Consider the following 27,314-nt stretch of genomic DNA (forward strand, 5'->3'; position numbering starts at 1 on the left):
GCAAGGCGCTAAGCAACTCAGTGAGACCATGTTTCTACATAAAATACAAAAATAGGGCTGGGGATGAGGCTCAGTGATCAAGTGCCCCTGAGTTCAATCTCCCATAACCAAATAAACAAATAAGAATGTCAGAACTTTACTGATGGGAATGGTTCAAAGCCCCTATAGAAACAGAAACTTTGTCACCTTCGACCACATCTTCTAAACCTGCTATATCACTTCTCTCTCCCAATTGACATCCTGTTTCGATTTCTCAATCAACTATGGTCTGCATTGTTCTCTCTTGTTCCCTAATTATACATTCAAAATGAATTAAGCAAGTTGCATTTCTCATGATATGGTTCTTACTTATTTTGTTCTATTTTGTGTGATGCAGGTGATTTTCTTAAATCTGTTAGAATAAGGCAGGAATAAATATATACAAACAAACAATTCTGAACTATAACAGTCAAGATTATCCTAACAACATTCCCTGACAAAACACAGAGATACACATAGCCCTCATTCTGTTAGGCTACCAACTTTAAAGTAAATCACTATAAATTAATTTGTTATGAAATGGTCACTTATTGTGTTAATAAGACTTCCAGCATCACATATTAGCAAGAGAGCACCTGTAAACTGGAAATCACCTAAGGCAAACTGCCATTTTACCCAAGATACTTAATGTTGCTAAATCTCCTATGGACAACTCCGACTTGCACTGAACTATATGAGGGTCCAGGCTAAATTAGGCTGGGCTACAAGGCAGATAAAGACCAAGGCAGGGTCTCAAGAGCCAAAGGGCAGTATGAGGGTGCCTGGTACCAGAGAGAACAGCTAAGTTTGGGAGGGGACTGGTCCTGCACAGACCAGAACTATACCTCCTGCATGCTCTCTACTAAACTACTTCCTTTCCACTCCAAATATTCCTCAAAATTCACCTCTAAACACAGGTAACAATGACCATCTGAACGTCACCTCAGGAGGAGCATATGAACCCAATTATTATTCCAAATAAAGGCTCAGAATGAGAAACAGCCATCTTGCCCACTGTTTCTTCAATTCCTTAATGCATCTCCCAATTCCTTCATAACCAATTAATACAAATTAATACACTTCCACCAACCAAAATGAGAATGCCCATTTTTTTCAAATACATGTTGCCAATTACCTTAGTTCATCTTTCCTCTAATATAGGTAAGAAATGGGAACCTATTTTCATTTTATTGCTTTAACTATTAGTAAACTGAATAATTCATACTTCTTTTTATGGTGAATCATCTATTCATTTCCTTATTTACATTGGGGGTTTATTTTTCAGACTATTTATTAAATTTTTGCATTTTTATCTGTTGTTTGGGCTACTAATACTTTCCCCATATGTCATTAGATTTTTGACTATTTTTTGTTGTTTTATATATTTTTTTTAGTTGTAAATGAACACAATACCTTTGTTTTGTTTATTTATGTTTATGTGGTGCTGAGGATTGAACCCAGTGCCTCACACAGGTGAGGCAAGTGCTCTACTACTGAGCTACAACCCAAACCCCTGATTTTTGACTATTTTTAAATTTACATTTATAGCTTTAAATATATTATATTTTAAATACATTATATTATTAAATATATTATATATCTTGGTTTTTTGTATTTTTTAAGTTGTAGATGGACACAATACCTTTATTTATTTTATGTGGTGCTGAAGATTGAACTCAGTACCTCACACATGCTAGGCAAGCATTCTACCACTGACCCACAAATCCAGCAAGGGTATATATTTTGTATCTAGAGAGTGGAGCCCCTCTCTCTGCTTTCTGATCATCATGTGAGCTGCTTCCCTCTACCACACTCTTCTGCCATGATGCCAGCCTTGGGCCCTGAGGAATGGAGCCTGCTGTCTATGGATTGAGATCTCTGAAACCCAGAGCCCCCAAATAAATTTTTCCTCCTAAATTGTTCTGGTCTGATCTTTTAGTCAAGGCAGTGGATAAAGCTGCCTAAAACAAATGTCAAAATGATACTTCTTCATGACTCTCCTCAGAGAACTAAAGATACTTGTAAATACAGTATATTAGATAATTTCATCTTCTGGTTTGGTTCTAATCAAATGAAGTAGTCAGGAAAAAAATACTTTAGAATCAATGAGTCTATACTCATGACCAGAGGTAAGCATATTATTAGACTTGTGTTATAACTGAGAAACTTTCAAGGTAAGTAACTTCTTGTACTCTTCCAATGGAGACAACACAAGGTTCAAGGAAAGCACCTTACAGACATTTTACAGCATAGTGTAGAGTACTGAACAAGTATTCAGCATATGCAATACTGTCCCGAAGAGGTGGGTAATTTTAAACTCAGACCATAATATCATTGTGGTACCCCAATTTAGAAAATCTACACTGTTATCAACTTTGCTTTCCAACCACAGAAATAACTATGTATTAAATTCTACAAACGCCATCCCCTAAACTGGTAACTAGCAACCTAATTGTAAAAACACTGATCTTATTCAGTGTTTAGTGGCCATTGTAAGTAATGGAAATAAAGTCAAGTGAAAAGAAAGATAATGCTATAGAAACAAACTAGCACACAAAAGTAAGTTTCTTTCCTTTTGAATGAGAGAGAGAGAGAGAGAGAGAGAGAGAGAGAGAGAACACCAAAAAGCCAGCAATAAAAAGTGGATGTAATTAACATCAATCACAGTAATGATGTACCATGGAATAGGAAAGTAGAAAAGTTACCGAGTCATCATCGAAAATTTTTTTTCGTATCCCTGCCTCTACAGTAACTCGTGAACTAGAGAACTTTAACAGACTTTCTGAAAGATGAGAATACAGTAACTCGTACAGAACCTCGTCACCAGTTCCTGAGATACCTCAGGCACCTGTTAGCACGTGTTCCAGCCAGGGCTTGTAAGTGGAAGTATGTATATGCAAACGCAGCAGTGTCCTGGGTATGCAAACAGGGTAATGACCCCCAAGCACAGGCCAAAACGGTTAGCTTCCTCCAAGGCTGTCTTTGACCGAGATCGGGGAACTGAGGAGGGAGGAAAGACGGGTGCTACCTCTGCCCTAGGATCCCACTCCACCCGGCCTGCTGCTTTCCTCCAGCTCGCACCCGGCGCCTCCGGATACTCACAGCTCTGGTCTCATATAGAACCAGCTTCTGGACTGAGCTGATAATGGGGGCGGCGGCTGTGGGCATGGCCCAAGCAAATGGGGCCCCCAAGACAGGGCACCAGGCCGCGGCCCAGGTCGTGGAAGTCACCGGACGGCTCGAGGAGACCCGGCGAGAAGATACTTCTGACCCTGGACCCCAGGTCCAGCTGAGAAAAAACTGACCACTAAAGCTTTAGATGACCGGCGACACCTCAGGTGTTTCCGGATTCCTGCGCCCCGCCTCCAGTCAAGTCCCACCCTAGGCACCAAGGGGGCGGAATTGGAGGAAATACCATAGAGAGGGTGTGCAGAGATTCCCATAACCTGCGTACTGCTGAGGGAGGAAGCCAAAGGTGCCATCTTTGGTGTGGGCAAAGGGAAATGTGGAAAAAAAGATCTCCGGGATTAGTTGAGTCCCATTTATCCTGTCTCTTTGGAAAAGTGGGAGGGTTTGAGATTGGGTTGCTTCTTTTGACTCCTCTTCTCCGAGTTGCAGAGAAGATCCATTCCCAAATTAGTCTGCCCCCCCCCCCCCCCCGCCTACTTCTGCTCTTGTTTTTCTGGAAACTTGCTATCAGGTGGTCCTTCACCGAGTGTCGTTTTTTTCCCCTGCTCCTCTGATTATTGCCTATTTTATCCTTTGAGAGTCGGCAAAAATGCATATTGTTCAGTGGATGTATGATCCACGAAAAATTTTTCAAATCACCTAAAAGTGTAAATTTTGAAGTTTGCCACCTTTTGTGCCTAAGGTAAACTAACCATTTGTACATTTTAAAATGGGTGGAAGAGCACTGGGGTCTGAGTCTGACTGTTCTAGGTTAAAATAAAGTTTCTTCCACTAGTGTGGGAACATAAATAAACAATGTACGTACCCTCTCTGATACATTTGTAAAAAGAAGCGTATTATAATTATGAATACAAAAATTGATAGGAATGCAATTGCTTAGAATAACGAATCACAGCGAATTACTGCACCACCTCCCGAGGCCCCGCCCTCAAAGGGCCGCGCGCGCTGCCACCACAGGTTTCCCAGGCAACCCCACCAACAGATCCTGGGAGGCTGCAGAAGCGGCCGGTATCCGGACTGTGGGTCCCCTGCGGCCAGGTAAGTAGCCTTTTTACCGCGGCCAGAGGAGCTATTGTCCACTTCCCGGATGCATTTTGTTATCATTGCACAGAACTCCACCTCCTGCGGGGACCCCGACCAGTTCCTTTTCTTGCAAAACTAAACTTCGGAGATCTCTTCATGACCCACTTTCTAAAAGCACTTCTCCTGGAGTCAACGACTAATGTATTTATTCCACAAATACTTAACACCCACAAGAGTATAAGACGTACTAGAGTGGCTTCTAGGCTAAACTAGGCAGAATTGCTAGGTTTCCCAGGAGATGTGACCCCTCTAAACCTCAGAATCCACCGCTAGATTCAACTACTGAAGTGTAAATAAAACTTTTTAAAATTTTCATAGCATGGACACACAACATAATGTGAAAGAGATTATGTTGTAAATTCAAAATTGTGAAATTACATTTAATTATATATCATTAATTTTCTTTCATAATTTGGTACATATTTTATTAAGAACCAGAAAGATGACCATGCCAGTTCTGGCATTTTTACATTGACTTGTATCTTTTAACCGGGAAAAATACTTAGCTTTCCATTTCATAATGGAAACCAACTCTTTTGAGAAGAGTTAAATATTTGCACAATGTTTTTGTTTAGGGCAACAACTCATAAAATATCTGTAGAATTCTGGTTTTCAAATATTTGGTTCTCCAATTATTATGTTATACTATAATAAATGTGTTTCTTTTGGAACTTATCTTAGTTTCACCTAGAAATAGATCTGAAACAAAAAAGTTTGAGGCAAGCAGTTCATATGGAAACGTCAGGCAGGGAAGGGAAAGAACTTGATAAAGAGAATATTATGAAGCAAATTTCTCTGTGGGCTGAATTCGCTAGGGAATTTTGGATTTCATATCTAAAAGCTATCCCTCTTAAGGGGCAAGGAGCTCCGGTTTTTTTCAGTCAACTCCCATCAATTATTGTTTGAAGGCTGCTATAGCAGAACATTGGTTCCTTGGAATTTCCAGTGTGCTCTGTTCTCAGAGGGTCTGACCTGTTGGAGAAAGCCAGTAGACAAAGACACATTGCTGGCATTTGGAAGTCTAGTTGGCTGTATATGGAAAGGGTACATGTCAAATGCATATGGGCACTAGTATCATCTGCTACATTCCACCCCTTGAACCACTCATATCCACTCCTCACTCACAATGAGTTCACACCATCCCATCACTGATCCTTTAATATGGTGGCTAGTCTGAATTTCTTTCTGGAAAGAACTTACGGAAAGAAAATCAATGGGATAAGCCACAGAACCCACTGTTGTGATTAATGGTAGGTCTGTAATGAGTCATTTATCATCTTCCTATTCTACCACTCATCCTTACCTGTAGCCGAAACTTCTGCTGGTCTAAGTTGTGTGCCCAGTAAGATAATCAGCTTTCATCCTGAGGACTGTAAGCCCCTGGTTATTGTGTCCTTGTCAGGTTGTGATTGCTGCAGTTACCATTCATGGATATGAATGTAAATATGAATGCATCAAGATGTGTCTCAGAGGATCCTCTGGGTTCAAGACATACAACCAATTCCAGTTATGTAGCAGCAAACATCTACTGGGCAGCGCAGTAACTTCTTATAGTTTTGTGGAGCCAAAAATAGCCTTTTGGAAGCAATAATTTTGGTTTGGTGAAACTCTTATTGAGTCCCTTAACAGAACCATCTCTCCTATTAACCAAGTCCAGTCCAGCAGAGCCTAAGTTGTGAGAAAGGGAGGCACAAATTGTCCAGGTCAACACAGTGATGTTGAGAGGGATCACTCTTACTTCCACCACTTGCTTCAAAGCATCGCCTTCATCTTGAAGTACACTGTCTCAATTCCCATAATCCCAAACTAGTGCTTTAGCTATAACTTTGAGAAACCCATCTGATATTTTATCAGACCTCTAAGTGAGGTGGAATGTGGTAGGTCTAGTGGATCCCATGTTCACATACCTCTTAGCATATATACTTTATTGTGAAGAGAATCATTTGATCCAAGGCAACATTACATGAGATTCCAGGATGATAAGTGAGATGATCTTAGTGGTGCTGGCCAAGGCACTATTGATAGGAAAGACAAACTCACACTAGAAGTACATCACTTGCCTCTCCCAAGGTGAAGGGGACCTGTGTAATGAATCTGTCAGTGAATGGATGTTCTGTCTCCTCGAGGGATTGCACCATAGTAAGGGCTCAACATCAGTCCCTGATGTGAACAGGTAGAACTTTCAACAATAGTAATAGCTAGATCAGTCTAGTGAGGGGAGCCTTGTTGTTGAGCCCATGCATAGCCTCCATCACCCCTATCCCTGTCACCATACCTTCTTCTTTTATTAGCTCACTGTGCAAGCACTGAAGGGACCAAGAACAAAGACTGGCTGACATCTATTAGATAATCATCTTTCCCACCTGATTGATTACTTATGTCTCTTCTGATGTAGATGGTTTGGGAGACACAAAGATGCACATATTTTCTGCCCACTTGTATTAGCTTTTTATGCTGCATAACATATTACCACAGATTTAATGGCTTAAAACATCACACATGAATTATCTCACAGTTTGCATGTCCAGGAGTCCTGGCATACCTCAGCCAGTTCCTCTGCAGTCAGGTGTTGGCTGAGCTATGCTTTCATCTGGAGACTAGAATAAGGAAAATGTACTCCCACAGATTAGTGGAATATCAAATGACTCTGTAACTGGGAGTCCTCATCACATTATTAGCAAAATCCATGTTTTTGAGGTTGTAGGATTGAGATCCCTGTTTTCTTACTGGCTGTTGGTTACTGATCTTCTCAGCTGCTGGAGGCTACTCACTATTCCTTGTCGTGTGGTCCTCTCACAACTGTGCACAACAGGAAGTCTCTCCTGTCTGCTAATTTGAAGCTTTAGACAACATAGCCAGGGGATAATATTTCTATCACTTTTGCTATATTTAGAAGCAAGTCACAGATTTCACTTGTACTCAAGGGAAGAGAACTATTCAAGAGTGTGACTCATTGGAGGTCACCATGGGTGTGTCTGCCAAATCACTTTCCAATTACAGGTTCTTCTCCAGAACTCTTTCTCTTTTAATCTTGTTTCTTCTAGGCCCTTGATGAAGCTATTCCACATTGTCCTCTGATTTGAGGACCTATGAGTATAGCTTAAAGCTCTGTCAGGAGAATTTTCCCTAATTGCCATTTTTTTTAGGGCTTTCTGTGAGTAGGACTAAAGCCTGGAAGCATACCCTTTATAACTTGCCCCAATATAGTTGGATTCTTTCTTTCTTTCTCTTCCCCCCCCCTTTTTTTTTTGTTTGTTTTCCATCAGCAGTTCCTAGGGAGTTCCACATGAGATATAAACTGAAAGAGAGACATTGGTGCACAAGAGACAGGTGACAGGAGTTCCCCGGGTTGCTTATTTGTAAAACTTTCCTGGTCCTCCAGTCCTGCTTGAACCTGATCCTCATGTTCCATTTTTATCATTCAATGGGTTACTACTGCACTTGCCCAACCTTAGGACTTGATCTGTCTGATATACTCCACTCATGATGGGGACTCCCTGTTACAGAGTCACTTGATATCCCCTGACCAAGCATTCATTCTCTACAATAGCCTGGGGCATGCAAAAGCTGCTTTATGAATGAGGAATAGTTCTCTAATGCAAATGACAAGAATCTACACTGAAAATCTCCTTTTGTGGATTTTCTGAGACTCTAAAATTATTCTTATTCACCACGGATAACCTTTAGCATGTGGGATTGTCCAGATAAGTGACCTAGGAATCAAAGCCTCTGGAACCACAGCTTGAAACTGCTCGGAAATCTTTCATGCTGCGGTCCCTGCTTAAAACCAATAGGTTTCCAAGTTATCCAGTAGATGGGTCAAAACCCAGTATTGCCAAGTATTCCATGTTCTCTCCAAAAACTAAGGAGACCTAAAAAGTACTGTGTCTCTTTTTAGAGGTTGTGTTAACTCAACTTTTCATCTCTCTGACAAAATATCTGAAAGAAACAACTTACAGGAGAATTTGTTTTGGCTCATGGTTCAAAGGTTTCAGTCCATTTTGGCTTGCTGCATTGTTTCTGAGCCTGTGTTGAAGCAGAACATCATAGCAAAGGATGTGGCAGAAGAAAAACTGCTCACGTAATGGCAGCCAGGAAGCAAGAGAGTGAGAGAGAAGGGACTGGGGATAATATACAGTCCTCAGTGGCATGCACCCAAGTACCCCCTACTCCTACAATTTCCACCACCTCCCAGACATCTATTCAGCTATGAATCCATCAATACATTCATCCATTGATGAAGCTAGAGCCCTCATTATCCAATTACTTCCCGGAATCCCCACCACTGAAATCGATAAACTGGAGACCAATCCTTCAACACATAAGCCTTTGAGGACATTCCAGATCCAAATCATAACAAGTCACAGTGCAAGGTACAGTAATTTGCCCTTCACATTGAAGAGAAAGTCTCAGAATATTCCAGACCACTGGCCTTTAAAATTTCACCAAAGTAACAAGTCATTGAATCTTTGTGGGTTTATCTCCCACTCTGTGCTGAAGATGCATTTTATGAGGGAATCGAGGACACTTGCCACTTCTTGCTTGACCACGTCTGATACTGTGAACCGACAAGGCTCTTTTATACCATATTGTCACAAAGAGCAGGACAGTCCTTGGATAAGACTGAATGTTCATTGCTGACTGTTCTAAGTGAATACAAATTCCTCTTTTCTTGATAAGGATTGAAAAGAATGTATACATTTGCCAAATCTGTAACTACATACCACATATGAGAGACTGTATCAATCTAGCAAAGATCTCATCTGCATGACAGACCACTTGATTCAATTGACAACCACTTGATTCAATTGACAATAGTCTACCCCCATCTGTTGTAATTAAAAAGGTCAACACATCTTTTAAATCATTTTCTGTAGCCCTGTTAAGAGTGACTAGGGCTGGGGATGTGGCTCAAGTGGTAGCGCGCTCGCCTGGCATGCGTGCGGCCCAGGTTCGATCCTCAGCACCACATACAAACAAAGATGTTGTATCCGCTGAGAATTTAAAAAATAAATAAATAAATATTTAAAAAAAAAAAAAAAGAGTGATTTACTACTAGTTATTTTGCCCAGGGTCAGCAAAGCAGATATGCAGTTCCATGAGTTTTAACTTCATTTCTTCTGACCTCAATGAAAGGGTGTCCTCTGGCCACTTCCTTTTTCTCCACATCCTCTCCAGCATTTTTTATTGTTTATATTCTTGATGATCACCCTTCTGACTGATTTGAGATGAAATCTCAGTGTAGTTTTGATTTGCATTTCCCTAATTACTAATGATGTTGTACATTTTTATATATTTATTGGCAATTTGTATTTATTCTTTTGAGCAGTGTTTAATTCATTTGCCCATTTGTTATTAGGTTATTTTTTGGTGTTAAGGTTTTTTTCAGTTCATTATATATTCTAGATATTAATCCTCTGTCAGAAGAGTAGCTAGCAAAAATTTCCTCCCATTCTGTAAGTTCTCGCTTCATATTCTTAATTGTTTCCTTTGCTGTGCAGAAGCTTTTTAATTTGATGCCATCTCATTTCTTAACTCTTGGCATTATTTCCTGAACTTTAGGGGTCCTACTGAAAAAGTCTTTTTCTGTGCCTATAAGCTGGAGTGTTGACCCTATGTTTTCTTCTAGGAGTTGCATATTTTCTATTCTAAATCCCAGGTCTTTGATTCATTATGAATTATCTCTTGTGCAGGGTGAGACATAAGTTTAGTTTCGTTCTTCTGTATATGGATGACCAGTTTTCCCAGCACCATTTGTTCAAAAGGCTGTCTTTTCTCCAATGTATGTTTTTGGCACCTTTACCAAGGCTCAGATGACTGTAGATGTGTGGGTCTGTCTCTTGTGTCCTCTATTCTGTACCATTGGTCTATGTGACTGTTTCTATAAGAGTACTATGCAGGGTTTGTTACTTTGGCTTTTGTAGTATAAGTTGAAGTCAGGTATTGTGGTGCCTCCAACATTTTGACTAAGAATTGCTTTGGCTATTCTGGGTCTTTTTTTCTTCCAAATGAATTTTAGGACTATTTTTCCTACTTTTGTGAACAATGTCATTGGCATTTTGATGGAAATTGCATTGGAACTATATATTGCTTTTGGTAGTATGACCATTTTAATAATATTAATTCTGCTTATCTATGAACATGGAAGGTCTTTCTGTCTTCTAATGAGATTTTCTTTAATTTCCTTCTTCAATGTTCTGTAGTTTTCATTGTAGAGGTCTTTCACCTCCGTAGTGAAACCTCCAAGGGTGTTTGTTTTTTTTTAAGGCTATTGTGAATGGACTTGTTTTCCTGATTTCTTTCTTAGCGGATTCATATTCATTTATTCATTTGTTAGCATATAAGAAACACCTTCATGCATGGCCATTTTCTTTCTTTCTTATACTTACACACACAAAAAAAAGGCAGATCACAATAATAATTTAATTTTATGTATTAATTTGGAAACGACTAACATCTGTACAAAGTAAATCTTTCTATCCAGAAATATATCATGGTTCTTCATGAGGTCTTCTTTAGTATCCACCAGCAAAATTTTATAGTGTACATTTCTTTTTTGTAATATTTCTTAATTGTTGATGGACCTTTATTTTATTTATTCGTATGTGTTACTGAGAATCGAACCCAGTGCCTCACACATGCTAGGCAAGCACGCTACCACTGAGCCACAACCCCAGCCCCCCCTCCCTCAATAGTGTACATTCCTAACTAAATTTATTCATGCCCTTTTTATAGGTTTTGTGTAATTGTGAGGTTATTGTTATTGTTTGTATAAAAGAAAATTTTTGGTTTTATGAAAAAATATTTTCACTATCTGATGTTAATTAAATACTGTGTTTAATAGTCCTAACAAATAATAGTATCATTCTTTCATTCATATTTTATAATTTCCGATTTAAATTTTTCTTTGATATAGAATATTAGAGACACGTTGTTGTTTTTTTCTTTTTAATTTTCAAAAATTAGGAGCTTTTACTAGAGCAAAATAAAAGAAAAAGGCAGCATGTGGGGGAGGGTCAGATATCAAAGATGCAGGGAGTTTCACTGAAATAGAATAAAGAGATTGAGAGGGAGGGAGGGAGGGAGGAGGAACAAGGAAGGGGAGGAAATATGTTATGAATTTAACAAAATCACATTATATGCATATATGAATATACCATGGGACATTTCATCTTTATGTATGATGAAAAAAAAGTACTAATGGAAAATAAATAGTACTAATAATTAATAAATAAATAAATGAGTGAAAGGAAGATCAGTAGAGCAAAGAAAGGAGAACAGAGGAATGGGAGAGAGGAAGGAAAGTTGGGTGAATGGGGATTGAAATCAAATTCCACACATGCATGGTTTTGTCAAAATGAACCCCAGTACTATGTATAATTACAAATTAAAAATTTTAAAATTAGGAACTTTAAAAAAATATTTTTAAATATTATTACATGGCTTCATTTGGGTCAAGAAATTTTTACTATTTACATGATAAAAATATTCTATGAGTATATGTAAAATATTTTGAGTATAAATATATAGTCAATAGGTGTTTAGAAACAAGACATGTTCTTTGCACAAATACAGAACTATTAACCTAATTTGTTTCTGATTCAATCCAACAAAACCAATATACATTTAAAACTTGATTCTTAGGCTGTGTGCCATACGCCTGTAATTACAGAAGCTTGGTAGACTGAGGCAGGAGGATGGAGAGTTCAAAGCCAACATCAGCAACTTGGTGAGGCCCTAAGCATCTTAGTGAGACCCTGTCTCTAAATTAAAAAATTTTAAAAGGGCTGGAGATATGGCTCAGTGGTAAAGTACCCCTAAGTTCAATCCCTGGTACCAAAAAAAAGAAAACGTAGTTTGTTTAGATATATATATTTTTTCAATCCAACAATTCATGTATTTATAAGTTGGTTAATGAACCTCTTCTTCCATGTAGATATAATTTTTTAAAATTTGTGTTCTATGCTTAGAAATCCACTTAACAACTAGCTTAAGAGAGCAAATTTTTTTTAAAAAAAGCTTTAAAATAAAGATATGTTCTCATAGACATTATATGTTCTCACAAACATTGTAAGTATTACAAAGTGGAAAAACAAAACTACATTACTTTTGTAAAATTTCTATGCATATATTCAGCCAAGACTTCCTAAAATATGAAAAAATGAATCTAATAAATCTATCCAGTGTTACTTTTTATATTTCCAGTAAAATTTATATGCAAATTTTATACACATGTGTGTATAATTTTGAACTTTAATTTGATCTTTAATATACATATTATAGCAGATACATGTGTCTTTATACATGTATATTTTTCCTTAAATTAGTCCTTGGAAAACTCTTATTTGAACCCCCTTTTATACAGTTTATAGTTAGATTTTGTTTCTTTCTTAAAGACCCTATTATTGTTTTAATAGTTAAATTTAATTTCTTTGCAATTATTGACAAAATTCATGTAGTAATAGTATAGAATGGCTTCCTGGAGTAAGTAAATTCTGGATATTCCAGCACTCCCTAGACTACCTGCTCCAATCAAATTGGGCACTTTAACAATTCTACTTTTTCTTATTGTAGTATTTTGTATTATGATTTCTCAAAAGAAGACAGAAGAGCATCCTTTTGCAGATATATTTGATGAAGATGAAACTGAAAAAGATTTTTTGTTGTCCAAACCTGTTTGCTTCATTATATTTGGGAAACCAGTAAGTTCTCTCCTCTATTATTTAGTATAATTTTTTAAAACCACAGTCTTGTAAGTTACCACACAAGAATGGAAACCAAATAGTTTGCTAATTTGTTGAGTATCTTTGAGGTTTTCATTGTATCACTTAAATTCTTATATCCTATTGGTAAATTCAAAACTTTCTCTCCTTTTTCAGCTACACTATAGCTGAAAAAGAAACCAGATTGTATTTATATTCATTTTCTATTATGAGGAAATTAACTTATCAAAACATTGCACCATGATAACCTAGTAGTGTGTAATCTTAAATTATGTCAGACTTGATTTGCATATAAGAATTTCTTAAACTATTTGTTGCAAGGTTCTCTGTATATGCCATGATAAGACATTATCAAGACATTCTGGGAGATTCTCCTATTAATACCCAAAGACCCTGAGAGCAACATGCCTCAGTCTTTACCTACAGTGTGTTAGAGGACCTCTGTATTATCTTTCCACAAACAGAAGAAACCAAAAGTGGCTGTTATAAAATTGTTCACCTTTCTAGGTAATTCTATTGAGGACCTCTAGAGAAGAGCCATTTTCAGCCAGTGAGCTAGTTAGTAGTTACCATTAGAGGTCTGAGCTGGTTGGCTGGAAAACCTTTCCAGAACAGCAAGAGAATGAGAGCTGGAGCCCATCCTTGACTTAGTTTTGTGGGAACCCTGGGACGGATAGATACCAAGAAATGTTTCCAACAACTTTCATTACTTTTCTGAAAACAGAATACACTTTTAAAAGTCAACATTGACAGCAAGCAGATGCGAATTTTTCAGTGTGAAAGTGCCCTTTGACCTTTAATAGGTGATATTTTCCAAAAATATCAGTTAAGAAGGGTTTCTTTTCTCTTAAAAATGACTAAGTGGAAATCTGTTAGAACATTCATTTTGCTTTAGGAAGGAAATAAAATAATGAATCTCAATATAATCATGATTATTTATAGTCATAATCAAGTAATTTGACAAAGGAGTGCACGCAACAGTGGTGTAGCTTCCTGATTCCAAGGTTACTTTCATACTTTAAAAAAGTATTTAAATCAATTTAGGAGATGTGGCATATGCAAAAGTTAGCAGAGAAAAATAGTATGTAAAATACGCTCTCATTTATTTTTTAATGTTTTTATTTGTTTTAATTAGTCACACATGACAGTAGAATGCATTCATGCACTTTGATATATCATACATAAATGGAATATAATTTCACATTTTTCTGAGTGTACATGTTGTAGAATCATATTGGTTATGCAGTCACATGTATACATAAAGTAATAATGTCTGTTTCATTTTACTATCTTTTCTATCCCCCATCCCCTTCCCTACCCTCCCTCTACCTAATCTAAGGTAACCCTATTCTTCTCTAGGTGGGCCCTCCACCCCACCCCCACCTTATTGTGAATTAGCGTCTGCATATTAGCCTTTGGTTTTGGGGAATGGCTTATTTCACTTACCATGATTTTCTCCAACTCTATCCATTTACTGGCAAAGGCCATAATTTCATTTTTCTGTAAAACTGAGTAATATTCCATTGAATATGTACAGTCTTCACTTTTATGGGAAAAACTTGAAGTAATAGAATATTTAAAAACTCATATTTTGTTTCACTGTCAAATGATTATTCTATTGAGTTTTAAACAATATTTCTTTTTTAAGGGAGCTGGGAAGACAACATTAGCCAATCAGATAGCACAGACATGGAAATGTGTTCGTGTTGAAGGTAATTTTATCTTTTTTCCCCCAATATTTTATTTTGAAAACTTTCAAATATGCATGAGATGGAAAGAACTGTGCAACAAACACCCATATACCTGTCCACCCACCATCTATATTCCACAATTAACATCTTGCCATATTTCCTTTATTGGACATCTGTCTACCTTTAACACAGTAAGCATTAGCTTTATAATAGAGCAATCCAGTCATGTTTTGACCGATTACTACTAGTTTTGTTTATATAATTTAGGAGTGTATGGAATGTCCTTGACTCCATTCTTACTGTCCCCAATTCTCTAACTTTATAATTTAGAGCTATTTGTGATATGTGTCTTTAGTGTCTTCTTACAAAAGACAAGAAGAGAAGGAACTCTCAAAGCTTTTCTTGGGAGCACTTTCCAGATTACCTTCATTGATAAATTTTATTTTTATGTATAAAATTTCTTACATTTTTTTACAATATATGACAATAGGTTGATACACACACATACACACACACACACATACACATCCACCTTCGTTGTTTTACTCAGTGAAACTATTTGTGTCCTATTAGAAAAATAAGGAAAAGAATAACAGGGAACTTATAAAAGTAGAACTAGGCGGTATAAGAAAAAGTTTAACCTTACTGTTATTCAAAGAAATACTAATTAAAACAGTGATCCATATTTGCCTATCAAATTGTCGGTGACTCTTTAAAATTATTACAGTTGTAATTGGCAAAGGTGCTGTGGAATGGGCAATCTATAGGCTCTTTGTAAAATTGAGATCTGGTACAATGTTTTTAAGAACAATTTGGTAACCTATAATAGAGAGAGATCTTTGATAATTTTTCCTCTGTTTTTTTTTTCTTGATCAAAAATTTTATTTCTGGGGCTGGGGGATAGCTCAGCAGCAGAGTATTTCCTAGGATGTGTGAAGCCCCAGGTTTGATTCCAAGCACACACACACACACACACACACAATTCACTTCTAGGAAATCTTGAAGAAAACCAAACATTCCATAGACTCTTAATGACTAGTGACACAATTAAGCTCTTGAGTCTCCCCTTAGTCTCATTTCTCACTTTTAATATTTCTTGATGCATACTTCCCTTTTATACAACCAGTGTGTATATATATATATATATATATATATATATATATATAAAACTGTATGATTACAAAAGAATCTGGACTAATAACTTAAATGTATACTTTTATATGACACATTATAATTTGCACAAATCACTGTCATATATACCACCTCATTTCATCCTTGCATTATCTTCTATACAACACAGGACACATGGATCTAAGATACAGAGATGTTTAAGAAGTTAGCTCCGGGCTGGGGATGTGGCTCAAGCGGTAGCGCGCTCGCCTGGCATGTGTGCGGCCCAGGTTCAATCCTCAGCACCACATACAAACAAAGATGTTGTGTCTGCCGAAAACTAGAAAATAAATATTTAAAAATTCTCTCTCTCTCTAAAAAAAAATGCTGGATTGCGGTTGTAGCTCAGTGGTAGAGCATTTGCCTACCTGTGTGAGGCGCAGGGTTTGATCCTTAGCATCACATAAAATAAATAAATAAATTATAAATATTTTTAAAAAAAAAGAAGTTAGCTCCCCAAGACTCATTAACATGCAGAGGGGAGAAATAAGTTCTCTAGAGAATACATTCTGCTGGGGATATATCTCAGTTGGTAGAGTGCCTGCCTCACATGCACAAGGTCCTGGGTTCAATCCCCAGCACCACAAAAAAAGAAGAAGAAGAAAGAAAGAGAATACATTCTGCTGCCTCTACTTTGGTTAGGCCTAAATAACATAATGTGCACAAATATGCTTTGTGAATTCTAAGTGCTATACAAATATTAACCTTTGATATCAGAAGACACTCAAATGTGTTTCTTATTTTGGCAATCGTAATACCAACTTATGCTAATATTTTGAATTCATGTTTTAGCTTTACCTGTTTTGGAGGAAATGATTGCTACTGAATCTGAATCAGGAGCTATGGTAAGCAGAACTAAATTTCCAAGTTACTATGATTACTATAAAAAAGTCTGCACCACAGACATATTATACAGTAGTGAATTATATCTGTCCTTGTTCTTAGCTGCGGTCAATGCTGATCAGTGGTAACAGTGTTCCAGATGAACTTGTCACAAAGCTAATGTTGGAGAAGCTCAACTCCTCAGAAGTCTCTCACTTTGGTATGTTGAGGCACAAATAATTTCTGGGGTTGCTCTTTCTTTTTGTCTTAGCACAGGAAACTTAGTGTCTGTAGCCAATTGAGAAACTCAGAGTTTTATTTGCTTGTTTATTTGTTTTTATTCCCCATATTCTACATTTGTAAAAATAATAGCAATAATAATAAGTTTATATGCCCAATCTTATTTAATATTGTGCAGTCTAACAAAGCATCAAAAAATGTGTTGTAGCCAGTCTTGCAATGCCTCTAGCCTCTGCTTCCTGCTTTTCTGTTCACCCTGAGTCTTATCTCCATGTCCTCCTGTCCATGGTTGGGTTTCTCTGCATTAGTCCACATTTGCAAAGCAAAAATGGAAACTGGAATGGCACCAGCTTGCCCTCTGGCTTCAGGTATTGGAACCTCATCCAGTCTGCTCTGAGTGTGGAATGGAAAAATCTCCCTCTATTTAAATGCATGCTGAGCAAGGACTTTGTGTCTAAAATTTCTCATGGCAAAGACCACTGAAGATTAGGGATTAAGTTTAGATTGATTAAAAGAGAAAACTCTAAGACATTTGCAAAATAAGAGAAGAAGAAGAAAGATGAGCTTAGGAAAAAATAATCCACTGAAATAGATTTGTTGAATGAAAGAAGGAAAGAAAAATTTATTCTATTTTAGGAGGGAAAGTCTTAAACGACATCCAGGCAAAGCTCTAATGGCAGAACAGACTGAGAATATAAAACAGAAAGCTTTCAGTAAGTTATGAGAGGACATTATAGCTATTAAGAATACAAAGATAAAAATAAAGCTCTGTACAGTAAAAACCATGACTGCCAAAGCAAATCAATAATGGAAACAGCGAAAGCAGCTTTGTCAAAACAAACTACAAATCTTTTGAGTGTATCTACAGACAGAAAGAGCTCTCTCCACATCAATAATATGAATGTGTAGATGATGTACAGAATGAACTGTACCTATCCATACAAAAATCTCTACCATGTATAGATTATATATGTTAATAATTATAATTAGAAAATTTAGAAAGATAGGAATGGAGCTGGGAATGAGGTGTTCCTTTACTGTTTGAAGCTGGTTGTATTTAACTATACTAAGTAAAAATTTTTAAGTTTAAAAATAGAATCTCATGTAGAGAATTGAAATGAGCAAAAATAAGAGGGACTATTGGTTTATGAGAAATATTTCATTGTGATAATTGTGAAGTTGACTTCCCTCTCTTACTGATCTTAAGCCCTAAATAAATAGAATAAGCTCCATTTTTAAAAAACCTTGTATTATAAGTTATATAACATAGGTATTATAAATATATTATAGTATAAATAGTTACCATTTATTTATAAACTGTCTATGTCTATACTTCATCAGTGATAAAGAGGGTGAATTGGGGAAAATACCCAGATTGTAGGAGATTAGACAAGTGAAATGACAAAAAAGGATAATCATGGAATTCGAAATTAGATAAATAAATGACCTCCAAAAGAATAGTAACTGAAACTGTATCATACATATATGTATATAAGTGAATATTTATTTATACTTTACTCACCTCTTGAAAATTGTAGAGTGGTTTAATGGCTATAGAAAATCTGGCTTAAATTACAAACACTGGCAATAGGATAAAGGGAAAAATAAAAAGAGAAACTTAATTGTGTCATTCACAGTTCATAAATTTTAAAAATTCTTACTAGGGAAAAGTCAAAGCAAAAGCACACAGAAAGTTTGATATAAAGATCACACATACACAAAAGAGTCTATCACCCTGCTTTCACAAGACAACTCTTATCTAATCTTGTTGCATCTATATCTCTGTCTACTCCTGTCTCCCAACCTATTTTCATTTTGAAGCTAATCCATATTATATCAGTTCATTCATAAATTTTTAAGTATGTGACTCTTAAAGATAAGGACTCTTAAACCTATTACCACTTAACCATCATCACCCCTAAAAAATTAATAATATTTCCTGGACACCATCAACTAACCAGTCAGGTCAAATTCCACTAATTGCCTTTGAGATTTTTTTTAAGAGTATTTGTGGCACAGGTAGGAGCAAGATCCAACCAGGCTTCACATATTATAACTGATTAATTGATTGGTATGTTTCAAATCTCTTTTAATCTTTAAGGTTTTCCTTACCTCTTACCTCTTTCTATTTTTTTCATGTTTCCTTTGTTGAAAAAATTAGTTATTTGCTTTGTAGAGTTTTCCACACTATGGGTTTGTCTGATTTCATCATCTCATATCATTTAATTGATTTCTGTGTCTTAGGAGCTGGCAGAGTAAGAATGGTATAAATTACTTCTTCAGTTTGAGCATCACACTCTCACCATTTGCTTTCATAGCCATATTCTAGGGATGCACAACTGGCTCATTTAAAGGCTGCTGTGAAGACAGGACCTAGAGCCCTTTCTGCCCAGTTTTCTCTTACCCTGTCACATTCCCAAAGAAATATTTTGGGAACCTTAGCACTCTGCTAAACACAGTTTGAAAGTCTCCTCAAATTCTCATTAAGGATTCTCATTCTGGTGTTAGATCTTAACCAGTAGCCCGGTAGAAGGTAGATGTAAAATTGGAAGTAAAGTGATTTTGAAACAGATATATGACTTGAGTCAGGGGACAGGCAAGGCTAAATAGATGAATCCAAAATTCCTAGAGAGATGTGTGCTTCCAGGGACACTGTAGTAAAGCACTGCCAAATTCAATCTGAATTTTTTCTGTACCAGCGCCCTTCTATATTTGAAGCTTCCATTACTACAAAGAACCTACACAATCTATAATCTTTTCATTAACAGTCCATCATGCTGTGTTGGCTGTCAACAAAAATCAGCTTCTTGGAATAACTTCCTCACCCAAGAGAAGAAAAAAAAAAAAGTATAGTCTATGCTTGAGGATCCAGAAAATCCCCTCTCTGCTACTTGCTTCTATATTCTGGAAAAATTCATTTTCCCCAGTGAATGATGATCAGCCCTAGTCTAGACGCTTCAGGTATATAACATTTTAGATGGTCTTGCAAGTTATTGATCACCAGTGTGTCCATTTATGCTGGCCTGAGGTTTAGTGAATAGCAAGGCTGGCTGGACACAAAGCTGTCTGATGTCTCTGTATCTCTCATCACTTTAATCTGAAAGCAGTAGCCTGGTGCTGTCAGTTTTATGGAACTAGGAAATACCTCCTGCTTCCCACTGTGCCAAGAAATGTGGACAGAGTTAAAACGTGGGCCTGGTCCATCTGATTTCACCTGAGTGGTGGACTAGACAGTATTTCCGCTTTCTCTGATGTAGGCCAGATAGTACCTACAAAGTACCTACTATGCCTGTGCTAGTACATGCATGGAGTCTACCATCCCTCCATCTTCAGCATGGAAGGGCAAGGCTTTAGTAAATGCTCTCAAGGAAGTTTGGGTGGTGATGGGGGGAGTTCATCATCTATGTTTCCATCTTCACACATATCTCTGAGTTTAGAAAATTGACAGTAGGCTGCTCGGCTCTGGTTATTTACTTGTTGTATTCCTCTGAGATCCTCCCAGAATTGGGTCTAGAGGACTAAGAAATCCCACTTTACATCTGCAGTGGTGAGTCAATCTTAAATGCCATAACCGTCTCTCCCACACCTCCTCCCACAACCCAACCATATTGCTTTCAAGAAAGTACATGAAGAAAATCCAGCATCACATAGCTATGTAGCTAGAAAAAGGAAGTGTTTAATTGACTTTGAAATAACTGTGAATATTCTTAATCCTACATTAAAACTCAACAACTGGAAGGTTTTTAAAGGTTAATTATGTTGTATCATTTGAATCTACATCAGTGAACTTTTCAAACTTGGTTACATTAAATCCCTGGTTTACCTTGCACTTGTTATGAATCTCTTTCCTATACATAATTTTATAGCCTATGAATTAGTCATTTATAAAATTCATGTTTACTGAATTATGCAGATCTCCAAAATGTTAACAATTCATTATACAATATCAAAAAAATCACATTTGTTAATGTCACCACCAATCTTATCAGAAAACTGTAAGAATTAAAAAGCTGTTAAGCTTATGGCAGTGGAAACAAGTTTTCTAAAATTCAAATTTTCACTTAAATTTTATGCTTGGAAACAACCATTATCAGTTGTTGTCCTTGAAGTAAGAGACATACTTCATTTACTTTTTATAAGATTTTTGCCAAATATCCAAGGCTTAAACGTAATTTGTCAGTTGTTCTTCCAAGAAAAAAATATTCATAAAAAAAGCAAAAATGTAAGTCAGAGTCCATGAATTTCCATTGAAGGAATTGAGACTTTATTGTTAAGAGAAAATGTTATGAGGAAGTGACATAATTAAAGAAATATATTTATTTATTGCAGGGGTGGTAAACAGGGTGAATGTCATTGAGATTTAGGCTTCTGGGTGGGAGTACAAGCCAATAGATGTGCTAAGCCAAAATATATTCTGTTCTGTTCCATTCTTTAAACTTAATGGTGGATGCATAGGTATTATATTACTTCCTATAAATTATATACATAAATTATATTATGAAATTTTTAATAAAGAAAATAATATCTCATGAAACCCATATAATATACCTTTACCTTTCATCATATGAGCCTTCCTAACATGAGTTAAAGGAATTACTAGCATGGAATTTCCTTCCCTAGGCATCTCATCTGTTTGAATAAATTGACTTGAAATTTTTAAAGATGTCACTTCCTAGCCCATTAATTTCTTTTTTATTATCAGAAAACCATTTTTCATAGTTATACTTCAGTGGCAATAACCATAGCTGATCCTTCAAAATTTTTGACAGATAACTTTATGACCTGTGTTATATTAATCAATAGCTATATGATATTTTATAAAGTAATAATAATAAATCCATCTTCTCACATATTAATATTATAAATTTTTAAATTTTTATTTTTCAGGTTATATTGTCACCGAAATACCATCACTTTCAGAGGATGCCATGACGGTTTTGCAGCAAGTAGAATTAATTAAAAATTTAAAATTGAAGCCTGATATTATAATCAATATTAGGGTAAGAATATTAGTTGCTTTTTTTTTCTTTAGTATAGAAAATCTTGATCGTATTTAATTCAAAGAATGTTTTCAAAATTTATAGATCAGTCACAGACTGAATTTCTCACACTCCTGTCCTTTTGTTCCTTCAACTGCATCCGTATGAACCATTTCCTCCATCTTTCACCAGGCTTAATCACAGCCACCCTTTGAGCCAGTTCAGGCATCATCTCTTCAGAACATTCCCTGACAACCACACCCTCCCTACCTCCTGCTTCTCTCTCCTTCTTCCCCACCACCCATGCATACGTAATGTAGCACAGGAGAGTTAAATGCTTGTCTGATAACTGTTCATTTACTTTCCTATTTTATCCACTTCACTGTAAATGTTCATTTCTTCTTAGACTCTCTTATTTGAAGGTAGAAAAAACATGTTTTATTCTTGTAAACATCAACTAGCACACTATGTGCTACTAGTGTCTTTTAATAAGTTTACTATTTAAATAAGATGTAACAACAAAGGACTTGAATGACTAAAGAACACTGCTAAGTTGATTAAGGCTGATCCTTTCCCTGTTTCTCCTTTATTAACCATTGGAACTTGGTAGGTCACATTTAGAAGTCTCAATTTTCTGTTCACAAAGATGACAATAACTGCCTCATGGGGTCATGGTGGGAATTCACTGAGATGCTCTCTACTTGTTTATGTGAAAATGAAGGACAAGCTTTTGTATTCAGACCCTGCTTGGCTCCCCAAAGGGTTTATGACAGCTGAAAATAAATAAGATGGTTGTCAGCTCAGATGTTGGGACCCTGTGGAGTGCCAGGCTCAGCTGTAAGAGAAAGATTGTCTTGCAGTGGAGTGTGGTGTAAGTACAGTCCCAGCCCCAGCTCATGACCAGAAGCCCAACAGACATACATGTGACATACATGTGACCATGTGCATAGTGGAGAGAGGAGATCTCAACTAAATAAAATCAAATATAAAGTCAAAACCAAGGAAAATACAGATTAAATAGGAAATTAAAACCTGGTGGAAAGAAAGCACAAAGATACACAGGACAGAAGGCCCCAAAAGCTCACTAAATTTGAATAATAAATCTGGTTCCAAATTTGATGAACTGAAGTAAAAAGGGAAATGTGACCAGTTATTAAAGATTGTCAGTGAAAAGATAAGCCATTTCTCAGGAAAAACAAAACTTCCATTGAAAGTGAGATAAATATTTTACTTAGATCCTAATGTGAGACCACCTAATGTAGTCAATGACATCTTTAACACATTGTGTTGTAAGTGGCATACTGAATGCCTGGTATAGTTTCCACAAAGAAAACAGATTGTAATTAGAGAGTTTGAGTGAGATACAACTCAGCACAACACACACTTCTCTGACCATGTATTTCTACTTGGGGATAAGTCTGGAATTTCTAGAACAGAAGTTCTTAGCCTGGGTTTCATGAGCCCTAAGCATTCAGGAGCCTCCTGAAATTATATGCAAAATTTTTTGTGTATGTGCATTTTCCTAAAGCAAAAGTCTATGGCTTTTATCATATTCTAAAGGGACCTGTGCTACAAAAAAAAAAAAATGGTTAAGTACAGCAATCTACTAGAGCAGTGGTTTTCAGAGCCAGCAGCAGCAATACCCAGAAGCTTGTTAGAAATGCAAGTTCTCAGGCCCCATCTCAGAACGAAGAACCAGAAACTGAGAGGGTGGCACCCAGTTATCAGGGCTGCAAGGCCCTCTAAGTGACTAATACCTGCTAAATTTTGGGGACCCCTGATCTGGGGCACATCCTTTAGCCTCCTCCTCTTATTAGTTACCTCCTCCAAGTGAAAACAGGAGACAGCTGAAGGTGACAGTCTTTGTCAAGAACCCAGAATGTGAGGACTCTGAGTTGTAAATTCACAAGTTTTTAAAATGACCGAATGGGTTGAAGTCCTTTTGGTGAAAACTTAAGACTCCCAAATAAAAGCCTTGCATAAATAAGTAAACATCCCATCTCCACATGGAGGGGGCATGAATAAATCAGAAAATGATCAAGGAAGGTTCCACAGTTCCTTACTTCCTTTGTTTCTCAAAGCGTGCTCAGCATTAGAATCACTGAGGATGCTCTTTCCAGGGCCTAGCCTCACTCCAATCTTACTAAATTACAAGGGGAAACAGATGTATCTATTTAGCAAGGTCTCCTAATGTTTGAGAATCTGCTATAGAATATCATCTAGACATTTGTTATCCTAGAAATCATACAGAGCAGGCTTTACAGCCCCACATTATTTTAATAAAGCATCCACAGAGCATGGAACACAACTCTGATTCCAAACTCTGACAGAGCACACGAAAAGAAATCTATAGCCTATGGACTATATGAATCAGAAGGCCTCCGTGTGACATTGTGATCTGAGACCAGTCTCTTAACCTGTCTCTGATCTGCAAAATGTCTTTAATCATAATATTCAATTACTTATTTTAAAGGATTAGTTTGAGAATTAAGTCAAACTGCACATGTGAAAGCACTTTAAGCAGGCGCTGGGGATGTGGCTCAAGCGGTAGCGCGCTCGCCTGGCATGTGTGTGGCCCGGGTTCGATCCTCAGCACTACATACAAACAAAGATGTTGTGTCCGCCGAAAACTAAAAAATAAATATTAAAAATTCTCTCTTTATCTCTTTAAAAAAAAAAAAGAAAGAAAGCACTTTAAACAAGAAAATTACTTATAGACTTTGGTTTGTGCTTTTTTTTTTTTTTTTTTTTTACTACATGAACTGTTTCCTCATTTTCAAAATTTAAAGGTTGAACTACAATAGGCGATCTTTTAGATCCTTCCCATTCATTACTGGCATTTTATGAACTACTTTGGCCATAAAGCTGTAAATGATCGTAAATACTAAAATATGTAAATATTCAAATACTAAAATAAAATATATGCATATTCCATTTTCCTCCATTACCAGCCTTTTCAAACTAATCTGAACCTTTGCAGACTAAACTGATTTTATATTCTATTTCTCCACTCTTTCTACTGTTCTTCTAATCCTCTTTCTTCAACTTAAAACTTCTGATATTTTCTCACACGTATGAATTTCAGTCAAAAATGTTGACATTGCAGGAAAATTGTATTTTGTGGTCACAATATTGCATTTGTCAGGTTTTTAAGGAATTTTTAACTTTATGTATTGAATAATATATAAATTAGGTATTAAATGCATATTCAAAATATTTTAGGTAACATAATAATGTTTTTCCTTAGTGCCCTGACTATGATTTATGCCAAAGAATTTCTGGGCAAAGACAGCACTGTAATACAGGGTACGTATACACTAGAGATCAGTGGGATCCTGAAGTCATTGAGAGTCATAGGAAAAAGAAGAAAGACACCCATAAAGAAGGAAAAACTGAAGAGGAAGGAGAAGAGGAAGAAGAGCAAGAGGAGGAAGAGGTAATGCCACAATAGGTCATTACTGTATGCTATATTTTAAAATTTTGCTATAAATAAATGATAGTTTGGATAATAGAAAACAGATACTGGAGAAAATTACATTTTTATTGGGTCTGGAGGACATAAGTAAAACTATCCCCTGTTTTCAAGAACCATTAGAACATAAGCTTAAGGTCAAATTTAACCTTCCTGTCAGTATAGAAGTCCCTCTATTCTGAAAGCTTCATTTCATAGCAACGATAATTTGTCACCTTCTATGTGTCAGTCAGTCCAGCTAGAATAAGGAGTTAGGGCAATAAAAGACAAACTGTGATAGGGGGAACAAAGTAGCCCAGCAGTAACTCAACTTGTGAAATGAACACAACTCTGATTCCAAACTCTGACAGAGCACACAAAAAGAAATCTATAGCCTAATTTCACATATACATGTTTTTTTAAATAATCTTAAATACTACCAAACATAATGCAATAGAGCATGGAAAAAAATCTTTTACTATGACTTAAAGAGGAAAATTTGATAGTAAGAAATCTGTTAACAGATGATGGACTGGCTTTGACCCACCAGGGTGGGATGGGTCATAGTCTGCCAATCTATACTGTAGTAAAATGTACCTGTGATTGACAATTTCTGTTATGGCCTAGACTCTGTGAAGTCAAAGTTAACTTACAGATGGATACATTTCAAATAACTTATCTAATAAATAAGATGACCCCCAAAGCCACAGTTTTATTGCCATATAGGATATTAAACAGCCTTGTGCCTAACTTTTCAGTCTTATTCAATGATTATTAATACCTACACTTTGTAATTCTGCTGTTTCCCTTGCTGTGGGTTAAATACCTCTTTGACATATATTTCTTTCATTTAAAAATTGGTAGTACAATAAAGTCCATTTTAAAAAATGAAATAATCTATAATCTCACCTGTGCAGATAAGTCATTAGATAATAACCATAACCTATTTTAGACTGTTTTAAAGGAAAACCCCATAGTAGATAGGGATAAAAGTTATGTGATTTTAGCATGAATACAGTATACTATCACAGCCAACATGGCACTTATATGGTGGGATGCAGGGGTCACAATTCATTGCAGGGTCCAAATGGGTTATGACAATTGGTGATGTCACCAGGAATATAATCAGGAAGAGTGAGGACTACTTTTAGGCTAGGACTGCGCTGTCCACTATGGTAGCCACTCCCCCATGTGGCTGTTTTAGTTTAAATCAATTAAACTTATTTAAAACTTAATTTAGTTCTTTAGTAGAACTAGCCACATTTCAAGTGCTCAGTAGTCAAATATGGAAATTCTTCCTAACTGGACGGTCCAGATAAGAATAATGCATTTTGTTTTCTTACTGTTTTTGAAATCTGGTGCATATTTTATACTTACAGCACATTCCAATTTGCACTGACCAAATTTCAAGTGCCCGATAGGTATGTGTAGTCAATAGCTATAACACTAGATCACATTAGCCTCGGTCCTTATCCTGCTCTATTTTCCTCATAGCATTTATACTTTCTGAAGTTTAATTAAATTTTTTTACTAGCTTATAGCCTGTCTACCCCACTGAACATAAACTCTATGAAAGCATGACTTTATCTGAAGTGCCAGTAACAGTGCTTAGCAGATAGTAGGTGCTTAATATGAAGTCATAGTAACTAAGTGAATGAATACAAGCATGCTAGCAATGCCCTGTGTTAGAGAGAGACAAATGGTAGCATCTTTTGAAAAAGACAGTGTTTATTGAATCACTTTGAAATGTATTACCCAAAGTTCAGTAGTTTTAATTTTAGGAACTATTCTAGGGGAAATGTTAGTAATATAGAAATCTATCTACAAAGCTATTCATTGCAACATTATTTATAAAATTGTAAAATCTGAAACACTCTTGTTGACCTGTTATAGAGTCATGTTTAAATCATTTGAGGAAATGTTATTTTACCATTAAAATAATATTTAA

At 36.4% G+C, this 27,314-nt stretch overlaps 2 protein-coding genes across 4 annotated transcripts in view; one reads left to right on the plus strand and one right to left on the minus strand.

The window, feature by feature from the left end:
- Positions 1–3,390, minus strand: part of Fig4 (FIG4 phosphoinositide 5-phosphatase) — a 111,484-nt gene extending 108,094 nt beyond the window's left edge. For 2 of the 3 annotated variants that reach the window (XM_046430065.2, XM_046430055.2), the window contains exon 1: positions 3,121–3,390. In XM_046430065.2, coding sequence (XP_046286021.1) covers positions 3,121–3,186 — 66 coding nt within the window. In that variant the 5' untranslated portion in view covers positions 3,187–3,390. The remainder of the gene's footprint in view (positions 1–3,120) is intronic. The other variant, XM_046430039.2, reaches the window with a different exon arrangement.
- Positions 3,391–4,186: 796 nt separating this feature from the next.
- Positions 4,187–27,314, plus strand: part of Ak9 (adenylate kinase 9) — a 134,305-nt gene continuing 111,177 nt past the window's right edge. Inside the window, exons 1-7 of the mRNA XM_046430075.2 lie at positions 4,187–4,245; positions 12,865–12,992; positions 14,662–14,725; positions 16,667–16,719; positions 16,820–16,916; positions 21,824–21,936; positions 25,163–25,351. Of these exons, the coding sequence (XP_046286031.1) occupies positions 12,876–12,992; positions 14,662–14,725; positions 16,667–16,719; positions 16,820–16,916; positions 21,824–21,936; positions 25,163–25,351 (633 nt within the window). The 5' untranslated portion in view covers positions 4,187–4,245; positions 12,865–12,875. The remainder of the gene's footprint in view (positions 4,246–12,864; positions 12,993–14,661; positions 14,726–16,666; positions 16,720–16,819; positions 16,917–21,823; positions 21,937–25,162; positions 25,352–27,314) is intronic.

Source organism: Marmota monax, unplaced genomic scaffold (genome assembly GCF_021218885.2).
Source record: "Marmota monax isolate L192 unplaced genomic scaffold, Marmota_monax_Labrador192_F-V1.1 WCK01_AAM20220418_F8-fsc00013, whole genome shotgun sequence".
Lineage (NCBI taxonomy): Eukaryota > Metazoa > Chordata > Mammalia > Rodentia > Sciuridae > Marmota > Marmota monax.